The following is a 24,213-nucleotide window of genomic DNA, read 5'->3' as shown; positions in this document are numbered from 1 at the left end:
GTGATGGCCTAGGTATGTATAGTTTTAGTGGTCTTATAATATGCATAAGGCACAAAAGAATATCTTTGGCTCACAACATTGGATTTGGATGGAAATTCTTGGATATGAAAATGTTGAAACTTTTAACACATATGGTCACCACTTAGACAAGTGTAAGGTTAGAGAATAACTTTTGAAGAAACCAAAAGAAGAGAAACTTTAATTGGCACGCAAATGATTTGACACCATTTGTCTCTTCCTTTACTAGGAGTCTATCACTTCTTCACCAAGAACACTCACGATCAAATTAACATCAATTTGTAGAGATTGATAAGAAAACAGGATTTCCAATTTTGATAATTCCCCAATGAACCAAATGATCATAACCATGATGGTAACCCTTCAATTTATTTTATGATAGAAAATTAATAAGTCAATTTAATTACATATATATATAGATTTGGGATTCTATTTAAATATAAGATAAGTATCGATGAGTTGCATATTGATGGAGACGAATTTGCGATAGAATGGATAGTCAATTTATTATTGGTCAACTATCGGTATACAAATTGACAAGAACAAGCTAGATGATTAGTTGGCCGGTCGGTTGGACCCCTTGTTATGAATTTCGTTCTGTGAATCTATCAAATAAAGAATGGAATCCGGCTTGTTATGACCACATCTTTAATAATAATAATAATAATAATAATAATAATAATAATAATAATACAAATTTTAATCTAATTAAAAAGTATATAAAATTAAATAAAATGAATAATGATTTGGGTCTCATGTTAATTTCTTTTTCTTTTTAATTTTTAAAAACTAACAAATCCCACTTAAACTCTAATTACTTCACCTTAATGTACAATGAAAAATAAAAGATTGGTCTCTTATAAAATATTTTTATCATTTAAGTTATCTCTATTACTAGTTTATATACATAGGTATATTCGTTTATGGCTTTATGCTACAAATAATCAAAGTGAATAAACTCTCATAGATCTCATAGATATTATTTTTTATATGTATAATAAAAATAGTTAACAGAAATTTAATGTCATTAATCGTGTCGAGAATTATATGGAGAATAATTTTTTTTCTTCTCAAGTTCAATAACGTGTTATCACATCATTTTTGACATCATTTAATTATCACATCAAGTTCTCGCTATCTATCATTACTCATAATAAAAATAACAAAATATTTAAGTATAATGATACAAACATGATATTAAAGAAAATAACAAAGTCACTAAATAAGAATGAAAAATAATAAGAAGATAAAATTTAGAAAAGAAAATGAAGCGACGCATTTTGACTTAAAAAATAAAATAAAAATGTCTCTTTAATTTATTTTTTAACACTTTAAATTAAGTGATGTCACAAAATTTCTCCCTCAATCCCTCCCTAATTTCTAACTCACTTAGGGAAAGACAATGGTGCGGTTTGGGACAAAAAATATATTTATCACTCTCGTTCCGTTTTTATTTTGAGATTTTTTTTAATATCATCCCCGCCCCGTTCGGTTTCGGGGAATCCCTGCAGGGCACTGTTAATAAAATATTTAAAAAAAAATTATACAATAAAATTTTATAAACGAATTTTCTAATATAATATATATTTTAATATATCTAAATTTTATATTATTATAAAAAATTAAATTTACACTCTTTTAAAATATAATAAATAAATAAATATATTAATGACTTATTATATATTATTATATTTATATGTTCGGATCAGAATCGGGGTGAGATCGGGGCGGGGACACAAATAACATTAACGTTCAATCCCCGTTTGATTTTAGGGGAAAAATCGTCCCAAACGGGACAATTTGGTTTGATTTTCGTTGGGCGGTTTCAAATTATCATCCTTAAACTCACCCCTAAAAAAAAACATTTTTTTTTTAACTTTTCTCCCTAGTATTAAAGTTGTCTCACTATATTAAATTTGAAAACATAATTATATATATATTTATTTATTAGATCAAGTTTAAAGTTAAAATATATAATAATAATTTCAAATAAGATAATTAAAATTGATAAGATACATAAGTTACGAGAAAATTAGTATAGTATCGTAAAATATTAAAATATTAATTTGTTAAGTACACCGTAACAAAATATAAAATATATATGGTATCAATATCAAAATTATTGATACGATAAAAGTTTGATTATTTCAAATATTTTCAGTATATCCATATATACTGAAATATCGAAATAATATTTATAAATTAAAATATATATATATAATATTTATAAAAAAATAAATAATGACTAATAAAATTATAAATAATTATACTTTAATTTCTATTTTATAAATTAGATTCACATAGACATTATGAAAATTTCAACAAATTAAATAGTCATTAACGATTGAATCAATTTTAGTAAATATATTTTTTCATTGAACATATTTGAGACTCAACTTTCAATATAACTATTCTTTCTAAATTTAACAAATTTATTTTCTTTTTTAAACATATTTATTTATAGAAATATAATTTTTTAAAAATAAAACTGTATTATTATTCAATATATGCAATACAAGATTCCATAATTTGAAATAGAGTAAGAATAACTTCAAAATCAAAATTTTCTGTAACTCTTAACTAGGGTGTGAGTATTGGTAAAAATAGCAAATATATTGATATGGTACGGAAATCAATATACAATAAACCTATGATTTTTAGAACTCAACCTTAATTATACTTTATATATTTCAAATAATAATAACAATTTTAATTAAAATCACTATTTATATTTACACATGAAAAGTACACCCAACAATTTAAATTAGTGAGATTCATGATTGAGATTTGACTTTTCACACTTTGATGCCTAATCACATGTTCTATTTACAAATCATCATTAGTACTACTAGCTATTGAGATGAACCATGAACAAATTCACTACCTTATTATGTGGGTTATCATTTGATAAAAATGTTTTAAATGAAAGTCAAGATTATGATATATACCTTATCAAAATAAAAATTAAAAAGATTTAATAAAGAATTTCTACTATAAAATGTGATTCACTTTTTATTTATTTATTTATTATTTAGTAATTAATTATTGTCTCGATCTTAACATAAAGTTCATACATAACACTTAGCGCGGTTTAATTTTATTAAGTTATTTGTAATATTAAATTATTGAATTATCTCTACAACTTTGTCATCTATAACTTTGTCACATATGATGGAAGCCTTAATTTTGTAAGACCATTGGCTTCAATTGTGGGTTTCTTATACAAAAGAAATACGGTTAGACACAAGTTAACGAAATTTATGCACATCAAAATCTCTTGCAATCGGGTTGGCTTAATAAAAATGTTACTTGACCTAACCATCCATCTCTATTTTCCTTCAATATCGTTAGAACTTCATCCTAGAATAGCACAAACACAAGCTCAAGATCAGAAGCAATGAAAATCCACAATCACATTCACAACCCTCTATCAAACCTCAATGTGAACTATATTCCTCGTCACTTTATCGATCCAACGCACATTTTGATTAGATCCTTTAAGAAATTTTACTAACACATTAGCTATGACCGCATAATTTATCTTAAGCCTTTTGAAGGGAAAAAATCAAATTGATTAATTTGTTACAAAAAAAAAAAAAAAAGTTTGAGATAGAAAGGGTGGAGAGAACTCGTGTTCCTTATAAGAAACCTAACATGACAATCTGCCATATATATTAGCTTGAAGTGGTCATTGACATAAACCAAATCGATCTCTTTCTCTCAACTTCTTGTCCCCACTCTATTTATTCCAAGATAATGAGATATCAAATCATATAAATATTCACATGCCTCTTTTTTAAAACATTAAAAAAATATAAATAAACAAAATTATAATGAAATATCTTTTTTCTTTTACATCTTGATGAGCTCACTCTTACGATTTTAATGTCCCCTTTAATTTCTACACTGACATCGTTAATATATATACTGTATACTATGGTTAAATGTGTTTTTGTTAATTATATATGTATAATTATTTATTTTTAAAAAAAAATCATTAAATTTAAATTTAAATTAAATATAAGAAATTAATTAGTAAATAATTATATATATCATCTATAAAAATCAAAATAATGAATTGATGATTTAGATATTAAATTGTATTAACAATTTACAAAAATAAAACTCTCAATAGAAAAGATTCATCAATCATTCAAATTATTGAAAATTTCTCAAAAAAACTCATTTTCGTTCTGAACGATGAGTATATTGAAATAAAACAAGTCGATCGAACCAATGAAACGGTTATTCTTAGCCGAGGGTTGGTAAACAACGCCGAAAAAATATTATGTCAAGTGAAAATAGATCATTTACATATATGGTCGAAATATTGAAAAATTTATTCAAATAATGGGAGGATACTTGTAAGAGTTATTCCATATGAAAGATCAAATCCAGAAACTCTTTATTGAAAAAAATGAAAAATAACTATAAATTCGATTATTTTGTCTTTTTTCTTGCTAAGAAAGAGACATACACAAACTTGAGATCACAACCACAATCTAATGTATGAACATAAAATGACCCACTAATGATTGAGATTATACGAAAAAACTGATTCGACTAAACAAGATATCAGATCGAATAAAACGTAATATCGATCAACTCAAATATGAGTGAGTGATGAAAGGATAAACGAAGCATCCTCCATGCTAAAAAAATCATAGGAGGAGCCAATAAATATTGATCATTCAAACTTCTCTAGAGTTTAGAAAAATAAGAATGTTTTATAGTTATTTAATGCACCTGAAATAATAATATTGATCTCTCAAACTTCTCTAAGACTATATAAATATATATTTATTTTGTATTTATAATTTTTTTAAATTAGGAAAAACTAGAATAACATTCAAGATCATGACCCTCGTTCGTCTGAATTAATTAAGGCGCTTTCGGTAAAAAAAAATATTTTATATAAAGTATATCAATTGAGTTTACAGAAATGACTGATGTGATTGTTTTTTAGTCACATCAGGCTCCCTGTAAGAGAGCGCATAAACCCTTTTAATCATCGATCTTAGCTTGCTTAATATTGGCAGTGGGTCTATTTGAATATTTTTATTAGATTTGATAAAATAATTGTTTATTGAAAAATTATGTTATTAGAATTTTTAATTGATTTAACTATTATAATATCATTTTTATTTAAAATTTAAAATCTTTAAAAAATAATAAAATAACACATATATATATAAATGAGAGCTCTTTAAGATAGAAGGGGGGTGCATTATTATCAATAAAAGTGTTTCTGAATACTCGAAGAAAAAAAATCTTTAAAAACGAAATATTAATGCAATTTGAGAATTAACGACTATAATTAAAAATTACAGGTGATGCCTTTGAGCCATTGTTTCTTTAAATAACCGTGGTTAAAAGTCACCTTAACATCATTCAAGTTAACTTTAACTAGGAAGGTATTAGTTACCTAAATTTGAGGGGTCAATTCCAGGCCGGTTTCAAATTGAGAGATGGGATCCTCTGCTACCACTTGAGGGTGTTCCCTCTGTTCCTCCTCACAAGGGGAGGGGCATTATGGTAATAAAAGAAAAGTAACTTTTCTTTTATTACCATAATGCCCCTCCCCTTGTGAGGAGGAACAGAGGGAACACCCTCAAGTGGTAGCAGAGGATCCCATGGGTCAAATTGACAGGTTGGTTTGGTTGAACCATATTTACCTTAACCTCTTAACCTCATTTATTTAATAATTTGTGTCAAAATCTCTAATATAAATCTGATTTATTTATTTAAAATTAACCCAACTCGGACCCCAATATTAACTAATCTCAACTCAAACCCAACACAATTTAACTTGACAAATTAAAATGACATCAACACAAGAGACGAGTTGAAACATAAAAAATACTTCAAATTTGTGAGTGAGTGAGTGAGTAGGAAATAACAAACACAAAAAATTTCGACATCAAATTATAAATGAGTTGACGAGTCTATTTTGAATTATTTCAGATTGACCCGATTTAAACTTGTTTATTAATCAAGTTAAACGGGTCGACCTGATTTCGACCCGAACACAAAAATACATAACCAAACAGTTTAAACCTGATTTTTTCGCGTTTGGTTTAGATCGTATTTTCATGTCGGGTCATAAATTACTAGCTACGTCTATTGAGAAAAAACTGGTCATATATGAACAAAACAAAATCAATGTTTAAGATTGTTGTCTAATAAAATGGTTAATATCAAAAACGGTTTCAATCATATTTAAGGATCGGTTTATTATTTAAAAAAAAAATAGTACTGTTTTCAATAAATGAATAAATAAAAGTAAAAATAAAGAAGAAATAGTTATAATTATAATGTGACACCATATATATACAATAGTATAGGTTGGGGGTGATATGAAAGCAAAATAAAGTGGTCCATTTGCTTCCAATATTTAGGATTACAAACCAATCAAATAGTAGCTAGGTAGCGGTTTGGATCAATGATGATTGATATCAAATGTTATGATTAATCGGATTGTGAAATAAATGTCGACAAGAATCTCTCTTTATCTTCTTCACTAATCATGTTTATTTTTCACTAATTGGTCTTAAGCTCAATCTATGGGGGTAAAATCTCGATGTTTCATTACCTTATATTGATGTAACAACTCGATTTTTATGAAAAATATAATTTAAAATTAGCGTTACTTGTTATTAATTAATTGTGGTTTCCTTGCTAAGTAAAACAAACCTTTTGCATCAAGGTCTTGTTTGAGGAAGTGGTTTTTTGGATTTTTTCTCGGTTTTATCCAAAAAAAACTCTTGTTTGATAAAATGTATGAAAAAATTGGTTTTTAAAATTTAAAAACTATTTTACCCTTTGACTTTAGAAGATATAGTGTAGGTGAGAGAATGATGGTTTAGAGAGAGAAGATAAAATTAGAGAGTAATTTTGATATTTAAATGATAAAATTATTTGATTTGATGTTTGATAAGATGTTTGTATCCCAAAAACTTCTTCATCAAACGAGGCCCAAATAAGCAAAAACATGAAGTATTGTAAATCAACAATAATAATCAAATTTCAATACATACATCAGAAAGTAAGCTTATACTATAAAATTACCAGCTAGTTACCAAACAAGGTAGGTTCATTTTTTTTAAACTCTTTAGAATTGAGAAATATACCATATTTTGTTATCATTCTTGTTTGGTATAGATTTTTAAAAAAGTGAAATTTTAATATGTTTGGAATTTAAGTAGATGATGTCCAAATCTCTCGTGTAGTTAGGATGTTTGAATTGAGACGGCATATATGGTGGGCCTGAATCGTTGAGTCACTTTTAATGGACTATATGACATAAAGAAATCAATGTATTTTCAATATTTAAACAACACTATTAATGTTACAATGCTTTGTAAGATTCGTTCGTTAAACGTGTGCATGTCAATTGTCGAGCTCATCACTCATTTAAAGTACTTTCGTGTTTTTAATTTATTTGTTTTCATTGATTTTAATTTTCTATTTTTGTAATTTTATGTTATATTTCATTATTACACATACACTTTCATTTTCATAATAAATTGACCATCTTAATAAATAAATAAAATATTTTTTTAAAATATACATATTTTAACATTTTAATTAATTAATTGAGTAATGCGAGAATATAAATGAAAAAGATAACATTAATAGTTTATTTAAATAATCGAAAACACAACCAAACCGGTGTCATGAGTTGAATTTTCTTATAATATTTCAACAAATTATTAACTCAAATAACTTAAATCAAAATTCTACATCATTCTTTTTTCGGAGTGAACTGGAGGACTCAAATAATATTTTTTTATGAAATAAAATTTTCTTTCTTTGGAAAATCAACATAAAACCCTTAAAGCCCACCGGAAATAAAACCACTCCCTTTTTTCTTTGGTTTTGAATGTTGGTTGATCACAACTTTTTTACATTTATTTTTTTACTCAATATAAATGTAAATAGTGAGCTCTATTTTGGACAAAAATAGTATAAAGGACAAATATATTTATGTTAAGTGGACACAAAAATTGTACCTTTTAAGGACTCTAGTCAAATTAGAAATAAATTTGAAGTTGACTTTTTATATATTTATATAGTCATATAAAGTAAAATAATAGTCATCTAAATCTATTTTTTCACACGACTACTTTAAAAAAAAAATAGAAAAGAAAATAGGCAAGAATCTAGATCTTGCTAGACATAGGCATGCAGTCTGAGATCGAAAGAGCAGATTTGTCCCTATTCTTTTCTATATAAAACGAATTCACACTCAACTTATTTGAAAGATAAAATTACACATTAATTTGAGGTTTATAATTTTAAGAAGACACTCTAATTTAAAAAAAAAAAAAATCATTCCATTATAATTTATAAGTTCTTTAAAAAGTGATAGAACAAAACACAAAAACAAAGAAAGCAAACACTTTCATTTAAACTTGAATAAAAAATAATCATACCATTTAAAAACAATGAAAGAGATCTAATATTTAGTTGGGAATAAATTCCTTATTTATTTTTAGCAATATGGAAGAAGGAGAATAAGTTTTTTTAAAGAATTATTTAATATATAAATATTTTATATAAAAATACTTAATATCTTATTTCTAAAAAATTCACGTCTCTAACTAATTAAGTAAAAATAAACTTTATGATTAAACAAGACTTATTTAAATATATAAATATTCTTTTATCAATCAAAACACTTAATTTACTAATTTAATTTTTTTTATTAAATAAATTCAGTTATACTAAACTTAAACTCATAATTTTTTTATTATACATCAAACTTAAAATATAATATTCATTCATACATTAGTTATCTATTAACTTAAATCTTAAGTTCAATCTCCCAATAATTCCTTCAATTTTATCTTATCTATATTAAATTTAAATCTTTCAATTTTAATTTTATCTTATCTATATTAAATTTAAATCTTTCAACTTTAATTTTTAATACGACCCTATTTACATCCAATAATTGAATTATTCATAACTTATATCTTTGAAAACAAAGAAAATTATCACATGGGTTCCAATTCACAACAAGAGAATTATAAATAATCATAAACGTGGAGTTGTGTTCCTAAAATGAAATAACAATAAAAGAAAATACAAAGCAAAACAGAATAATATTTTAAAATGTGGCCGACTAATAAACTAAAGCATAAAATAATATTTGGTGGCCTTCGTGGCATTCATAAGAGAGCAGTTAAATTAACTGCAAAAATAATACCATTCCCATTTCCCATAATAATAATAATAATACAGTAAATGTAAATATATAAATTTACATGGGGATAAAGATGAAGAAACCATCTCATCCAAAATGCCTTTATCCATCTTCTATAAATTCCATTCTCATCTCCATTCTCATTTCCCAATTCATACCAAATCATGGATAATAATAATAATAATAACAACGGCAAAGTTTTACAAAAACCACCTCCCCCCGCCGCCGCCGCCACCACCACCGTCGTCGCCGCCGCTTCTCCCCTGAGAAAAATGATCCTGGTCGCCTCAATCGCCGCCGGTGTTCAATTCGGTTGGGCCCTCCAGCTTTCTCTTCTAACCCCTTATGTCCAACTCTTAGGTATCCCCCACCAATGGGCAGCCTACATCTGGCTTTGTGGTCCAATCTCCGGCATGTTAGTCCAACCCTTAGTCGGTTACTACAGCGATCGTTGTTCCTCCCGCTTCGGCCGTCGTCGCCCCTTCATCGCCGCCGGCGCCGCCCTAGTCGCAGTCGCCGTTTTCCTTATTGGGTTCGCCGCCGACATCGGTTTCCACGCCGGTGATGCCTTAACCACCGGAAAACCCAGACCGAGGGCTATCGCCGTCTTCGTCGTCGGATTCTGGATTCTCGACGTCGCAAACAACACTCTCCAAGGACCCTGCCGGGCCTTCCTCGCCGACTTATCAGGCGGCAGCGCGAAAAAGATGAGAACGGCAAACGCTGCGTTTTCGTTCTTCATGGCGGTGGGGAATATATTAGGGTACGCGGCAGGGAGTTACGATAACCTCCACCGACTGTTTCCATTCACGGCGACGCGCGCGTGTGATCACTACTGTTCGAATTTAAAAAGTTGTTTTTTCTTGTCGATCATGCTGTTAGCGGTTGTAACCGTACTCGCTCTCTCTCTAGTTTCTGAACATCCATGGACCCCACCTGAAACAGATGAGGTGGAGGAAAGAGATGTTACAGACACGTGTAGAGTGCCTTTCTTTGGGGAATTATTTGGTGCGTTGAAGGATTTACCTAGACCCATGTGGCTTCTCCTTTTAGTGACGTGTTTGAATTGGATTGGTTGGTTTCCTTTCCTCTTGTTTGATACTGATTGGATGGGTAAAGAGGTGTTCGGCGGGAAAGTCGGTGATAAATCGTACGACGCCGGTGTACGATCCGGTTCACTGGGTTTGATGCTTAACTCGGTCGTGTTAGCGGTTATGTCTTTGGCGGTGGAGCCTTTGGGGAGGGCACTTGGTAATGTTAAGAGACTTTGGGGAATTGTTAATTTTATACTTGCGATTTGTCTAGCTATGACTGTTGTTGTGACGAAGAAGGCTGAGAATTGGCGACGCTTAGCTATAATTCGCGGCGTTAATATTTCACAAACGTCGCCTCCTGCCGGAATAAAGAGCGGCGCTATTGCTCTTTTCGCCGTGCTTGGAATCCCACTAGCGGTTAGTTTATAATTAATAATTAATCACTTTTTACTTTTTCACTTTTTAACATTAGTTTTAATTAATTGCAGGTGACATATAGTATACCTTTTGCTTTGGCTTCTATTTTCTCTAGCTCGGCTGGGGCAGGACAAGGTAATTTTTATTATTTCTTTTCATTTAATTATTATTTTTCATCTAAGTCCTAATTAGGTTTTGTTTGGATTTGGGTTTTTTTAATCTTGAAAAGAGAAAATGGTAGTTATTATTGATGATTTTGACTAGGTAGATTGTTTTTTTTTAATAAAAAGATTTAAAGTACTTGTTTGAGATTTTGTTTTTTGGGGGGTTTTATTCATACAAAACTTTTTTCCTAAATATTTAAAAAAAAAAAATCAGCTTTTTAGGTTAAAATACCAAAATATTCTATATTTTGATTTTTTTAGTCAATAAAGGATTATTTTTGTATTTAATTAAAAAAAAAAAGTGATTAAATTAATGAAATGATAGTTGTATATTAGGGAGAAAAAAAAATAAAAAAATCTTTCCTCAAACAAGATAGGTTATTAATATAATAAAAGAAAAAGTAATAATTTAAAATAATAAATATTTTAATAATTTTTTGAATAATTTGATAGATAATTAGAATGAATCATGTTGATGAATTTGAGTTATTTTAAATAATTAAATTAATATATTTTTAATTATTATTTTTTTATGTAATTAAATAACAGGTCTCTCCTTGGGAGTGCTGAATCTGGCAATAGTCATTCCACAGGTAAATTATTTATATTTGTATCTTTCTTAATTTTATTTTTTTAGTGGTTCTACTGTTAATTGAATAAAGTAATTCAAATACAAGTTTTTTTTAATAATGGGTATTTTTTTATTATTATAAAATAAGTAGTGAAGTATCAAAATGACATTATTTTAGATAGTGATTCCTCACTCTTTAGCTGATGTCAACTGATAAGTAGAAAATACCTTTGACCATGGAAGAGCCATTTATTTATTTGGCTTTGATGATGCAATTCAACAACATTTTACATAATAGAATTCTTTTCTTTATCTATTAATATTATCTCTCTAGAAAACCTATAAATATTTGGGCTATATATATATAATGATTATTGGACTTTTTATAATATAATGTTACTATTTACAATAAATCCTCACGTGAAGTTAGACTAGGCACAAAACAAAAACAAAAACAAAAACAAAAATAGGCTCAATTATTGAGAAACAAGGGACTATTCACATAATTAATTTTGAATTATTAGTATGTTACTTATATAGTCACACTTCATTCATCTCTTTACTTTTCAATAGTCAAATTATATTAAAAATAATTATTGATTTTATTAACAGATGATTGTGTCGGTTACGAGTGGGCCGTGGGACGAGCTATTCGGCGGAGGTAACTTGCCTGCGTTTGTGGTAGCGGCAGTTGCGTCGGCGGCCAGTGGTATCTTTGCCCTCACTTTGCTTCCATCTCCGCCGGCAGATCATCCGGGTGCGAAAATGCCAACCATGGGTGGATTTCATTAAATAATAATAATAATAATTAGTGGCGAAAAAAACTATAGGTTAAGAAGTTTGGTTGTGTATTAAGAGAATTAATCGTCTGTTATAAAAACATGACTTGGGGGCAGACGTAGATTTGAATTTTGAAGTATTATATATAAAGTAAATATGTAAATGTAAAACCATATCTTAATAAGCTTATCAAAGTTTGGCGATTTGATCTAAACATAATAATTGCTTTTATCAATTGGTTTCAGTTTATACATATTTTTGCATCATTTTTTTTATTTTTTTCATATTTGTGACTCCACACTTTGTTATTTGCAAGTTTAGTTATTATAATGTTCAAAAATATTAAATTAACACGATTAATTGTATTTTTCTCACTTAATCGATTTTCAGATTTGTTTATGAAAGAATCTTCCTACATTTTTATTTTTTAGATTTATTTATGAAAGAATCTTCTTACATGTTAATAAAAAACAATGTTTAAGGATAAATATAAAAATATTTACAATAATTTTTTTCTTATATAAAGTCAGATAAAATTTTCTATCCACAATTTTTACTCATAAAACTGGAGTCAAAACTAAATTACAAATTTCACACAAACAAGATCAATCAAATCAAATCTAAACACAATAGACAAGTTAATTACAATTGATATAAAAACATGTAAAAAAAATTCATTGAAAACCTTCAAAAATAAAACATATAATAGAGGGTATTTGAAATAATAAATACTTTAAGAAGAAAACTTACAATTGTGTCAACACAAGTAATTACATGAAAAAAAAAGAAGTTTGACACGTTTATAGATAGAATTGCAAAAGCCGACCATCTATTGTGGGTAATAACCAACCAATTTGTCAAACAAAAAAAATAAAATAAATTAGAAGAACCAAATTGTGGCACGGTTAGTGTAATTTATATATAGATATGGTCCAAACTAAGAAAGGCTAAATAATAGCTACTAATATATAGAGACAGAAATAGGTATTAATATAGTTAATTTGTTTTAGTCTTTATAAAAGTCTAAACAGACAAATTCAATCCAGCTCATCATTAATAACAATATGACTCAATTATTGGGCATCCATCCCCCCATTTGAAGAATTAATTTCTTTTAATGTAATTAATTAGCAAATAAATCATAAATAATAAAATTGAATGATGTGTAATTTGGCTTTTAGTTGAAAAACTAATTAGCCATTTTGCCAATACTATCCTCTATAACTAATTTATTTACATTATTATCAATATTTTTAGAAAATTCGATGGTGAAATTTATTGGTGGCCAATTGAGATTTTGTACGGCTCTTTCAAACCTTATAATTTAACATTCACAATAATTACAAACGTGATTAATTTATTATCTACATATTATTTATAAATAAATTAAATATTAAAGTCACTAATTTAACTACCGAATTTCAATGAATTAAGAGTTTTAACTACCGATTATCTAAAATACGGTAGTCAAATCCTTAATTCACTAAAATTCGGTAGTTAAATTAGTTACATTAGTATTTTTTTTTATTTTGCCGTTTAAAATGTTAAAATAAAATCTCATTTTTATAACTTTAACAATTAGGTGTCTGGAATGGAAAGGTTTCTAAGAATTTTTTTTCTAAAATCTCAATTTGTCTAAATAAAAATATTAATTTGATAATTTAATTTATTTTTAAATATTTATCTCATATTTTCTTTTATTACTTTAGAATTGTTTTGTTAATGTTTGTCAATATTCATATTATTAATTAGTTATAATTTGTTTTTTTAGAATAATAAATTTAACAACTTTTAAATTTGTTTGCGTAATAATATATATTTAATTTATTTGGCTATTTAATTAATTGTAAATTGTAATATACATAATTTTGTTGAACTAGCTTTTATTGTAGATAAAAAAATAATACTTAAGAACACATTGGCTGGCCGAATTGCACATTCTTGAAAAGAATTAAGGATTTCTTCATTTTTGTCAAATCATTTGCAATATATATAAATATATATATATATATATATATATATATATATATTTCAAACCCTAATGGTAGGTTAGATATATTATAATTTATTTGAAGAAAACAAAAGTCCCCCAATGGAATCTATTTGTTGAAATGTTTAGTCAAGACAATAATTTCATAGGTTGAGGGTTACAATTTAACATCATTAAAATTTGTGGCTAATTTCACAGTATCATGTTGCTTTGCACTATAATTGAAGACTCCTGAAAGACAATGTAGGGACTCAAAGTCAAGAGGGTCGATTTAATATTTAAAGGACAATCGAGATTTATTTTACTTGTATAAACGTATTTTTCTCGCAATATATCTTCCGTACTTGTTAAATAACAGTCTATACTTTATAAAATTTTGATTTTTTTTATTTTAAATATTAGATCCTTATATTTTATTTGTCCAATTATTTTTCATAATTTAAGTATATATATTTAAATTTAATATTTTGAAATTTAAAATATTTAATAAACATTGATACTAGCAATTGAGGTTGAAAATTATAATAAAAAGATTGTATGTACCTTTTTATAGAGGTGTTAAAAATTAAAAAAAATAAAAATACTTGAGTCAGCAATTCGGGTCAGGAATTAGGTCGGAGTCGGACGTGCGGGTTTGGGCGAGATTTGATCCGGGGTAATCAGGCTAGATCAAAAAAATTTTGTTAGACAGTAGGCAAATATATTTTTTTATAATTAGTTAGATGAGAATGATCATTTAGGACTGAAAAATGATTCAAGATCATCGTTCAATTAATCACCTGTCTAAAATTCAAATTGATTTTTTTTGAGGAAAAAATGTGAATATATGTTTGAAGTCGTTAATTAATAAACCAATCTTACCAAAAGTTTTATGGTGTTGGTTAGGATTAGTCTTAACCATTAAATCAACTGGTTACAACATTGAACTTATTTAAGAATTGAGATTTCAAGTTTTTTTTTAATTATTGACTTTATGCAAATATGCATTAATTAAATTTAGAGAGTTTGAAAATATTTTTAACATCCCTTACCGTCTAAGAGTTTTTGAAATAACAATTTGTGGGTTAAAAGCTATTAATAAAAACCTGATTTTTAAAAATTTTAGTTCAAATTTGGATATTTTGATTTTGTTTGATTCTTTTAGTTTTACTTCTATCAGATAGTTTATACATTATCTTAGAATCATTTTTAAATCAAAAAATTAAGGAATTCATCCATATTGAAAGACACTTCAAGAAACTTAAAATTTTTAAGTTTTGTTCTATAAAGTGAAGGGAAGTTTATAGCGAGTTAAGAGAATTTATAATTTTGCCAAAGCTTTTGAATAAACTATAACCAGGTTTTTAAGCTCTATATAATATTTATAAAAATAGTAATAACTTGAAAATTTTATTGACTGATTTCTAAAGGGCTTGAATGAGGACTTGAGGTTGAGGACGTTGTATCATTCTCATTCGTTTTGGCCGGGAGGTCATAGTTATAGACTTTCAAGGTCGGTTGTCGAAAAAGTTGGTCGAATTTGGAACAAAATCTATTTATGGTTCTTTTCTTGCTCGGTCGATTCGTACTTTAAAAAAGCAAAGGAGGTTGTTGTTCTTATCCGGTCGACGTGAGAAAGAAGACGACCTATCTGTTCGTGTGTAGGCTTCTGTCCTTGGATGATGACGGGTGATAATCCGATGGTTGTCTAGCCTATTGCAATCCTTTTTCATAATTTTGGCTGTATTGAATCACGATACATTTTAAGCCTTAAAAACTTGTTTGAAATTGATTTTTTCTTCTTCCTGATTTTATTTTAATCTTCTAACTTCTAAGTACATAAAAAATAAACATAAAGTTTATATTTTTCCTATTTTATTATTTTTATTATGTATTTTAAGACTTTATTTTTAATTATTTTAGAGTTAAATTGTTATAACTTTGTCCAAAATAATTATTTAATTAAACCCTAAGTTTTATTATTTCAGATTTAAATAAATAAAATTATTTACCTAAATTTATTTAATTATTTTAAATTTATGAATATAATCATTTATTTAAGACAATTTTTTTTATTAGGAAGTCTATTAAATAAAATATTATTTGAAGACTTAAAATTTATTAATTTTATTAAAATGAATGATTAAAATTTGAGTGTTTAAAATAATTAATTTATTTTCTATATTAATTTATTGTTAATATTTTTTTATATAAAAAATTAATTATAATTAATTTAAATAAAAAATTAAAAAACGTCTTAAATTTAAATGGAAGTGAAGTTGAGTTTTAACCTAACAAATGTTATTAAATTTGTTAATATATATCTAATTAAAATATATCACCAAACATTATTTTATCCAAATCAATATACAAATCAGATATTAAAAAATTAATAAATTTTAAAAAAAAATTACTCAAACCCAAATTCAGCTCCAGATATAAGCCTTTTCAAATTAGACTTTAATAGTGAATTATTTCAATAAAAAATGAAATAGCCCTCCTCTTCAAAGTATTATTAAACCCTCAAACTATTTTATAGAAAAGTGTCAAAATATATTTAATTAATCTAAACTGATTTAAGAATCTGAAAATAAACTATTTTTCAAACAATATCCTTAATCTAGTTACACTAATGAGTATTGGACTTTGAAAAAACGTGCATAGATAATAAGATTGTAGGCTTAAATGGTACAGGCCATATTGCTAAAAAATGATGAATTTTGTTAGAATCTAACCCATATTTTTCTGCAAAAGAAAATCATGAAATATTGAAGGATTTCAAAAAAGACCACAACAAGTGCCAAGTTTAGCCTGGGACATGGGTAGTGTGGTCATATAGCTAGTCAAGTTGGTGGTCCAAAGAAGAAGGCCCAAGAAACACTCCCTAATAGTAATAGCCACTAAAACCCTTCAAAATAAAATATCATTATTAGCCATCCAAGTATGAACACCAATACAAGTCACAAAGTGCAAAAATCTTAATAAAAATCGAGACGCCGTTCATAACATGAATGGTCGAAGTCGTGTAGAACCAAACCAATCAATCCTACATGATGTAATATGTTAACAAATGTGGGGGCATACCCATGTGAATAGTTGAATTTCAATCAAACCCTAGAATCGTTTATCTATGGGTGATCGAGATTGCTAAAATTGGACTAGTTTTGTTGTTGTTGGAATTAACCAACCCAATTCGAAAAAGGAAATCTTGAAATTTTGGTTGGACGCCATAAAAAAAGGCAACAACAATCAAGAGCCTAATCTTAAATTCCAATAAAATTCAAATAGTCATTAGTCACTAATGTCCGGTGCCAAATATGTATTGCTAAGGACCTAATTTCATTAATTGCAGTGTGAAGAGACAAATTCCTTCTTGGACGTCTTATAAAAAATACAAAGACTACATGACAAAGAAGGACCATAAAGGATGTAGAAACATCATAATTGAACACTGACATAAAGTGCAAAAATCCATAACATGTTTAAAATTTGTCAACAGTACTATACATTCGAGTTATCGTCGCAGACAAGTTGAAAACCCTCATGGGACCCATCAAAATAATCTCCGAAACGACGTAATATGTCGTCAACGACCATGGTGAGTGTGGCCAAGGCGAGCATGCCCATGTGAACAATAGATTGATGTGTAATTAATTGGCTTTTAAAATGAACATTAGCACAAACTAAACTTCAACAAGTGCATGTCATTAATACTATTCTAAGCTTAGTCCAAAGGATTCATCATGTTTCCCAATTACATTATGTGCATACCCGCAAGACAGATGTCAATGTGTGAGTGGTCTCGCCTTGGCTCTCACGATCGATTGTATATCATAAGTCAATGTCAAAGACGGTTCTTATGGCCAAATTAACCTTCGGCTACCAATCAAAACACAGTCATTATCCTAATTGAAGAGAATTCACGATATAGATAAAGAAAATGATCAAATTATTAGACGAGTAATGACACTTATGGCTAGAATTGAACAAAATATTATTCCATGTTCTCAATAGGATTGAATAAATTAGACAAGCAAAAATATCAGTATACATCTCTTTTGTGATCCTTGTGCATTTTTGTAAGTTGAGAAATTAACAAGTCTATGCAAATTGATGGTGAATTGAGAATCAAACCTAATTTTTTTTATCTTTTAAACAAGATTCTATAAACTTAAATGATTGTATTTATTCATTTAGGGCCTCTTCAATTTAAAGTATTCTAGTGAAAATATAAGACTTATGATCTCTTTCAATATTTTAACATAAATGTTAATAATAGAAAAAATACTAATTTCTTCTTAATATCATCTTTTATATATTATATATGATGTCTAGGTGAAAACTTGAGATGAAAATACTCAATAATTCAAAATAAACTATTGAGTAAAGTACATTAAAGTCACACCACACTTCACATTATTAATTAGCAAAACACAAACACTAACATCTGTTTTTACAATTTTCTTATATAGAAAAAGAAAAACACCAAATTAAAAAACACTCAAAGATCAAATAAAAAGCAAACTATATATTAAAACTGCCTAGATATTATAGGTTTGTGGGAAAAAAAAGAAAAAAAGGAAGTTGCTTATATTAATTAACTAGTTGCATCTCAATGAAACCCTCCTCCTATGGTTGGCGTTCCGGCAGCATTTTGGTCGAGTTTTGGGGTAGGAAGCACTGTAAACGCTAAAACGCTGCTAATGATCGCTGCGACTGCACCCATTATAAACGCCGGTAAGTTTCCTCCCCCAAAAGCATCGTCCAAAGGTCCACTAGTAACAGAAACAATCATCTGCAAAAATATTCATTCAATTAAATTTGTAACATTAATTACATCTGTTTAATTTTGACGTCATTTCTATATCGAAAAGGATAGTTCACTAAACACCCATACCACAAGTTGGAATTCAAGATATTTTATTTAATATATTATTATATATAAATATTTTCAAATAATTGAAATTTGAATATAATAACGGTTTGTCTTTATTCTTTAAAAGAAAATTAATAAAGTATATAAAAATTATAATTACCTGGGGAATGACAATTGCCAAATTCAGCACACCCAAAGACAGACCTATATTTCATTCAAAATATTATTTAATTAAATTAATACACATTAATAATTAATTTAACATAAATTTATAGCTTATATTTTACCTTGTCCAGCACCAGCCGAGCTAGAGAAAATGGATGCCAAGGCAAATGGTATGCTAAAAGTCACCTGCAAAATAATTATTATTAAATAAGTATTTTTATACATGTATAAATTGATAAAATAAAAATGTTTTCTTTTGAACTTTTTTATGTTTAAATTTTTAAGTTGAAAAAAGGTAACCAAGAGAACATATTCTTTAGGGAAAAAGGTTACTTTTTTTTTTTTAAAAAAAAAGGTAAATTTGTGAAAAGTAAACTTACAGCAAGTGGGATACCAAGGATGGCAAAGATCACAAGGGCACTAGCCTTGATGGCATCTGGCGGCGACGTTTCTAACGTATTAACCCCGTTTGTCGTCGCCATGTGCCGCCAAGACTCCGCCTTCTTGGAGACAACGACCGTCATCACCAAACATATAGCCAATATGATATTAACGATTCCCCATAATCGCTTAGCTTTTCCAAGAACCCTACCCAATGGCTCAATCGCCAACGACACAAATCCCAACACAACCGAGTTCAGAATCAAACCAACCGCCCCAGCTCGAACCCCGACTCCATAAGTCCTTCCCTCGTCCACTTTCCCGCCGTACACTTCTTTACCCATCCAATCAGTATCGTATAACAGAAAAGGAAACCAAGCAATCCAGTTCAAACTCGTAACCAGCATCAAAATCCACATGGGTCTAGGCAGATCTTTCAACGCACCTATATATTCAAGAATCAAAATATTATAATCTTAAAAAACAGAGTATACCCTTTTCTCAAAAAACAAAACAGAAACAGAGTACCTAACAGTTGACCGAAGAAAGGGACAGTGCATTTCCCTTCTTTTCCGACAACATCGCCCGCCTTATTCAGGGCAGGTTCGGCAGGGATAAACTGTTGTTCGCCGACCAGAGAAAGTGCTAGAACGGTTACAATTCCCAACAAGATAATCGACAGGAAAAAGCAACTCTTAAGATTCGAGCAATAATGATCACAAGCAACCGTGGCGGTGAATGGAAACAGTTTATAGAGTTTATCATAGCTACCGGCGGCGTATCCCAACACATTCCCGACGGCCATGAAGAACGAGAATAACGAATTCGCTATCCTCATTTTACTAGCACTTCCGCCAGATAAATCTGCGAGAAAAGCTCGGCAAGGTCCTTGAAGAGTGTTATTAGCAACATCAAGGATCCAGAATCCTACTATGAAAACAGCTATGGCTCTCGGTTTGATCTTTCCCTTCTCCAAGAGATCGCCACCTCGATGGCCTATATCGGCGGCGTAACCGATTAGGAAGACGGCGATAGCTACAAGAAAGGCGCCGGAGAGAATGAAGGGTCGGCGACGGCCGAAACGGGAAGTGCATCGATCACTATAATAACCGACGAGTGGTTGGACAATCATGCCGGAAATGGGTCCACAAAGCCAGATATAGGCTGCCCATTTGTGGGGTATACCCAAAAGTTGGACGTAAGGTGTTAGAAGAGATAGTTGTAAGGCCCAGCCGAATTGAACTCCGGCGGCTATAGATGCAACTAATAGGATTTTTCCGATTGAGGAACCTCCGACCACCACCGGAGGTTTGTCCTCCAGTTGAAGAGATGAAAGGTTCTTTTCATTCTCAGCCAGTTTATCGCCATTAGACTCCATTTTCTATGATTTGATTTTGGTTGTGGTGAAAAAAAGAAGAGTAGAAAAGGGAATTTATAGAAGAAGAAGAGGAAATAGGAGGAATGGGTTGTGGATTTTGATGATTATTAATAAAATGGACTGACTTGGTAGTAGGATTGAAAATCAACGGCTATCTTATTTTTCTCTTTTTTGTTACACAAATAAAATAATTAATTTTATATTTTGATATTTTTTACGTCATAAAAATAAATGTGTATTTATTTGCTCATACTTAATCTATATAAATATCTAGTTTTACTCTCTTTTGAGATTAATTTGCAACATTTGTTTATTTTTATTAATTAAATGAAATTTTGATTTAATCAATTTTAAAGTTTGAAAGTTTGAAAATTTATATAACGTTATAAAAATAAAAATGTATATATAAAACTATATTAAAAATTAATTTTTAATAATCTTATTTTTTAAAGGTCAACTTTTTATTAAAAATATTTAGTTCAAACTTTACAACCGGTAGAAAAAAAAAAGACAAAATAAAAAATAAGAGTAAATATTTTAAATTTCAAACAAATCAAATATAAAAAAAAAAATATCTAAAAGAATTTGAATTAAAAAAAAAAACACGAATAAAATATATAACGAATTAAAATTTTATTATGAATTTGAATTTTAAAATTTTAAGTTTTTTACCATATAATAAGAATGTACATTTAATATTAATATTAATATTTGGATTTTAAATTTTGAGCTTTGAGTCTTTTTGGAAACGTGATAAATAAATATGTAAATTTAATATATATAATATTTATTTCACACATAATCCAAATATTTGAAAAATTAAGAAATGAATACAAGCCATTGAATCTGTATGGTTAGCCTTACGAATGTGAATGTGAAAGATGAGTTATTGAAATGACAAATTCGGGAGATGGTTAAGCAGGCTGAGAATGGGATAAGAAGGTCAACAGAATCCTGTGAGGTTGAGATAGAGTATTTGTATTCACATTCATGATGCCTCCCAGAATGTCGGAAAAAAAGAAAGTAGACAAGTGGTGGTGTATCAAGAGCAGAGTTCATCAACTCCTCGTCCTATTTCAGATTTATTGTCCGAGAAAAATATGATTGACGAGATAGAAAATAAAGTATGGTCACATGTAGAAAATATAAACTAAGTCAATTCTATTAGAAGACTGTATTTTGAGATTAATGTTATCAAATCAACAGTTTTTATTAATAATGTGTTTGACGGGGAATAAGTGGTTTATAAGCTAATTTTTTTGTCAACGAGAATATCTAAGTAGAATATGATGATGAATGAAAACAAGTATCCTGTGAAGGAGGTTCTTGAATTAGAGACTGAAGTATGACTCAATGTACACGAGATTTCACCCATCTCGTATACTTTTCACCTAAGTCCCTTTTTATCAAAAAAACTAACAACATGGTAAGTTGAAGAAACTAAATGATCTACCACAGGGTTATATGTAAGTAGAAAAGAGTGTCTCAAAGCCCAGAGAGAGTTATTCTAACTAAATTTTGTCAATGACTGGAAAGATTATTATTTGGAACTTTATGGGATAAATGATAGTGTGAAGAGAGTTGTCATTAAGACACTAATGAGAACCCTTAGTTATGGCATAGAGTGTTTTAGTGAGACTAAAATTAATTGAAGACCTTAAACTTATCGACTTTCCCTTATAAGGTGGTCAATTCACTTTTAGGAGAGGTAATAGCAATGGGGTCACGTTCATTCCTGTATCAACAAATTTGTAATTAGTGAATTAAATTTTCAAAAGATTTCTAATATATTTCAAAAGGTCCTTCAATGAAGTTGTTCAGATCACCGACCAATCTTGATGGAACGCTGAGTGATGGTGTGAAATGTCAACCATTTAGATTCGAAAATAAATAGTTGATCAATGAAGACTTTATATCGCGTGTGCAATCATGGTGGGTGAGTCAACATCGGTTGGTTGTCCGTCGAGTAACAACTTTGTGAACTTAAGGATCTACGTAAGCTTCTCAAATATTGGTTCGTGAGAGATGGTGCTATATTTTGTGCTAAAATACATGATTTATGTAATGGAATTAAAACCTAAGAAGATTCGTGAACTCTTCGCTTAGGAGATTATAGTTTTCGGATTCATATTGTTAGTAAGTTTCTCGATATGTGTTAGAGAAAGAAATTGGGCACGCCAGCGAAGTCGAGCTACATGGTTAAGAGTTGGGATAAAAAAACCAAAATTTTCATGTGATCTCTAATGCGAAAGCAATAAATAATGTGATTAATTTGATAATGAACCATAAATCTCTACGAGTATTGTCAAATTTTATAAAGGTTTGTTTGAGTAGTTATTTAATGTTATACCTAAATTGAATGATAATATTTTTTATTCAATTAGTACAGCGCAAAAAGATATATTCTCGACGGTTAAATTTTCTGTCATTGTTAATGGAAGTTCTCATAGATTTTTCGAGAGCTCCCGAGGGATTAGACAAACTAATCCTCTCCTTTTTGTTATCATTGTTATGGAAGGCCTCTAAAAAATAATAGTTTTCGTAAAAAACTCAGGACTCATTCGTGAAGTGAGTTGTAGGTTAAGAAGATATCATTTAGTCTTATCATGTTTATTTTTCATTAATGATACGTTTTGCATGGTTTAGACTTATCTACATTAATTTTAAACAAATTCGAGATATTTTTATGGTTATTATGTGAATAGTGTGATTTTTGAGTTAATCTTAATAAGTCAAACATCTATTTCTCATATTTAGTTTAAAATAGAAAAAGAATGATGTTAGTAAATGTGTTGAGATTCAGGAGTAGTGGTCTTCTATGAATAGTATCTTGTCATTTGTGCTAAATTACGATTCAATGTTTCTCAAATTAGTCTACTAATACTCAATAAGATAAATGAAAATATTTGTTTATTTTTGAATATTTATTTTTAATAATTAAATTAAAATTGATTTAATCAATTTTAAAATTTATATAACTTTATAAAAATAAAAATGTACATTTAATATTTATAAACATATATATATATAATATTAATTTTCTCATATTTTGTTTGTGAAAATGTCAATTTTTATTAAAAAATTTCGTTGAAACTTTACAAATAATGGAGAAAAATAAAAACATGAAATTAAAAGCACGAAATAAAATTATCTAAATATACATTTTTACTATTTCTTTTAAAACGGTAAAAAAAATTCCAAACAAATCAAATATACAAAAAACAATTATCTAATAGAATTTGAATTTAAAAA

At 28.4% G+C, this 24,213-nt stretch overlaps 2 protein-coding genes across 2 annotated transcripts; one reads left to right on the top strand and one right to left on the bottom strand.

Moving 5' to 3' along the window:
* Nucleotides 1-9,378: 9,378 nt before the first annotated feature.
* On the top strand, nt 9,379-12,445 carry LOC124910371 (sucrose transport protein-like). The gene is made up of 4 exons (XM_047451005.1): nt 9,379-10,677; nt 10,749-10,812; nt 11,391-11,434; nt 12,025-12,445. The coding sequence occupies exons 1-4, from the start codon at nt 9,391-9,393 to the stop codon at nt 12,202-12,204; spliced, it is 1,575 nt and encodes a 524-aa protein (XP_047306961.1). The 5' UTR covers nt 9,379-9,390; the 3' UTR covers nt 12,205-12,445.
* Nucleotides 12,446-18,551: 6,106 nt separating this feature from the next.
* Nucleotides 18,552-21,013, bottom strand: LOC124945806 (sucrose transport protein SUC8-like). Its single transcript, XM_047486305.1, has 5 exons — nt 20,112-21,013; nt 19,583-20,028; nt 19,325-19,388; nt 19,198-19,241; nt 18,552-18,956 (listed from the first exon to the last, which is right to left on the bottom strand). The coding sequence occupies exons 1-5, from the start codon at nt 20,959-20,961 to the stop codon at nt 18,774-18,776; spliced, it is 1,587 nt and encodes a 528-aa protein (XP_047342261.1). The 5' UTR covers nt 20,962-21,013; the 3' UTR covers nt 18,552-18,773.
* Nucleotides 21,014-24,213: the final 3,200 nt, after the last annotated feature.

This window comes from Impatiens glandulifera, chromosome 7, assembly GCF_907164915.1.
Source record: "Impatiens glandulifera chromosome 7, dImpGla2.1, whole genome shotgun sequence".
Classification (NCBI taxonomy): Eukaryota; Viridiplantae; Streptophyta; class Magnoliopsida; order Ericales; family Balsaminaceae; genus Impatiens; species Impatiens glandulifera.
This window is presented reverse-complemented; position numbering and strand designations above follow the sequence as displayed.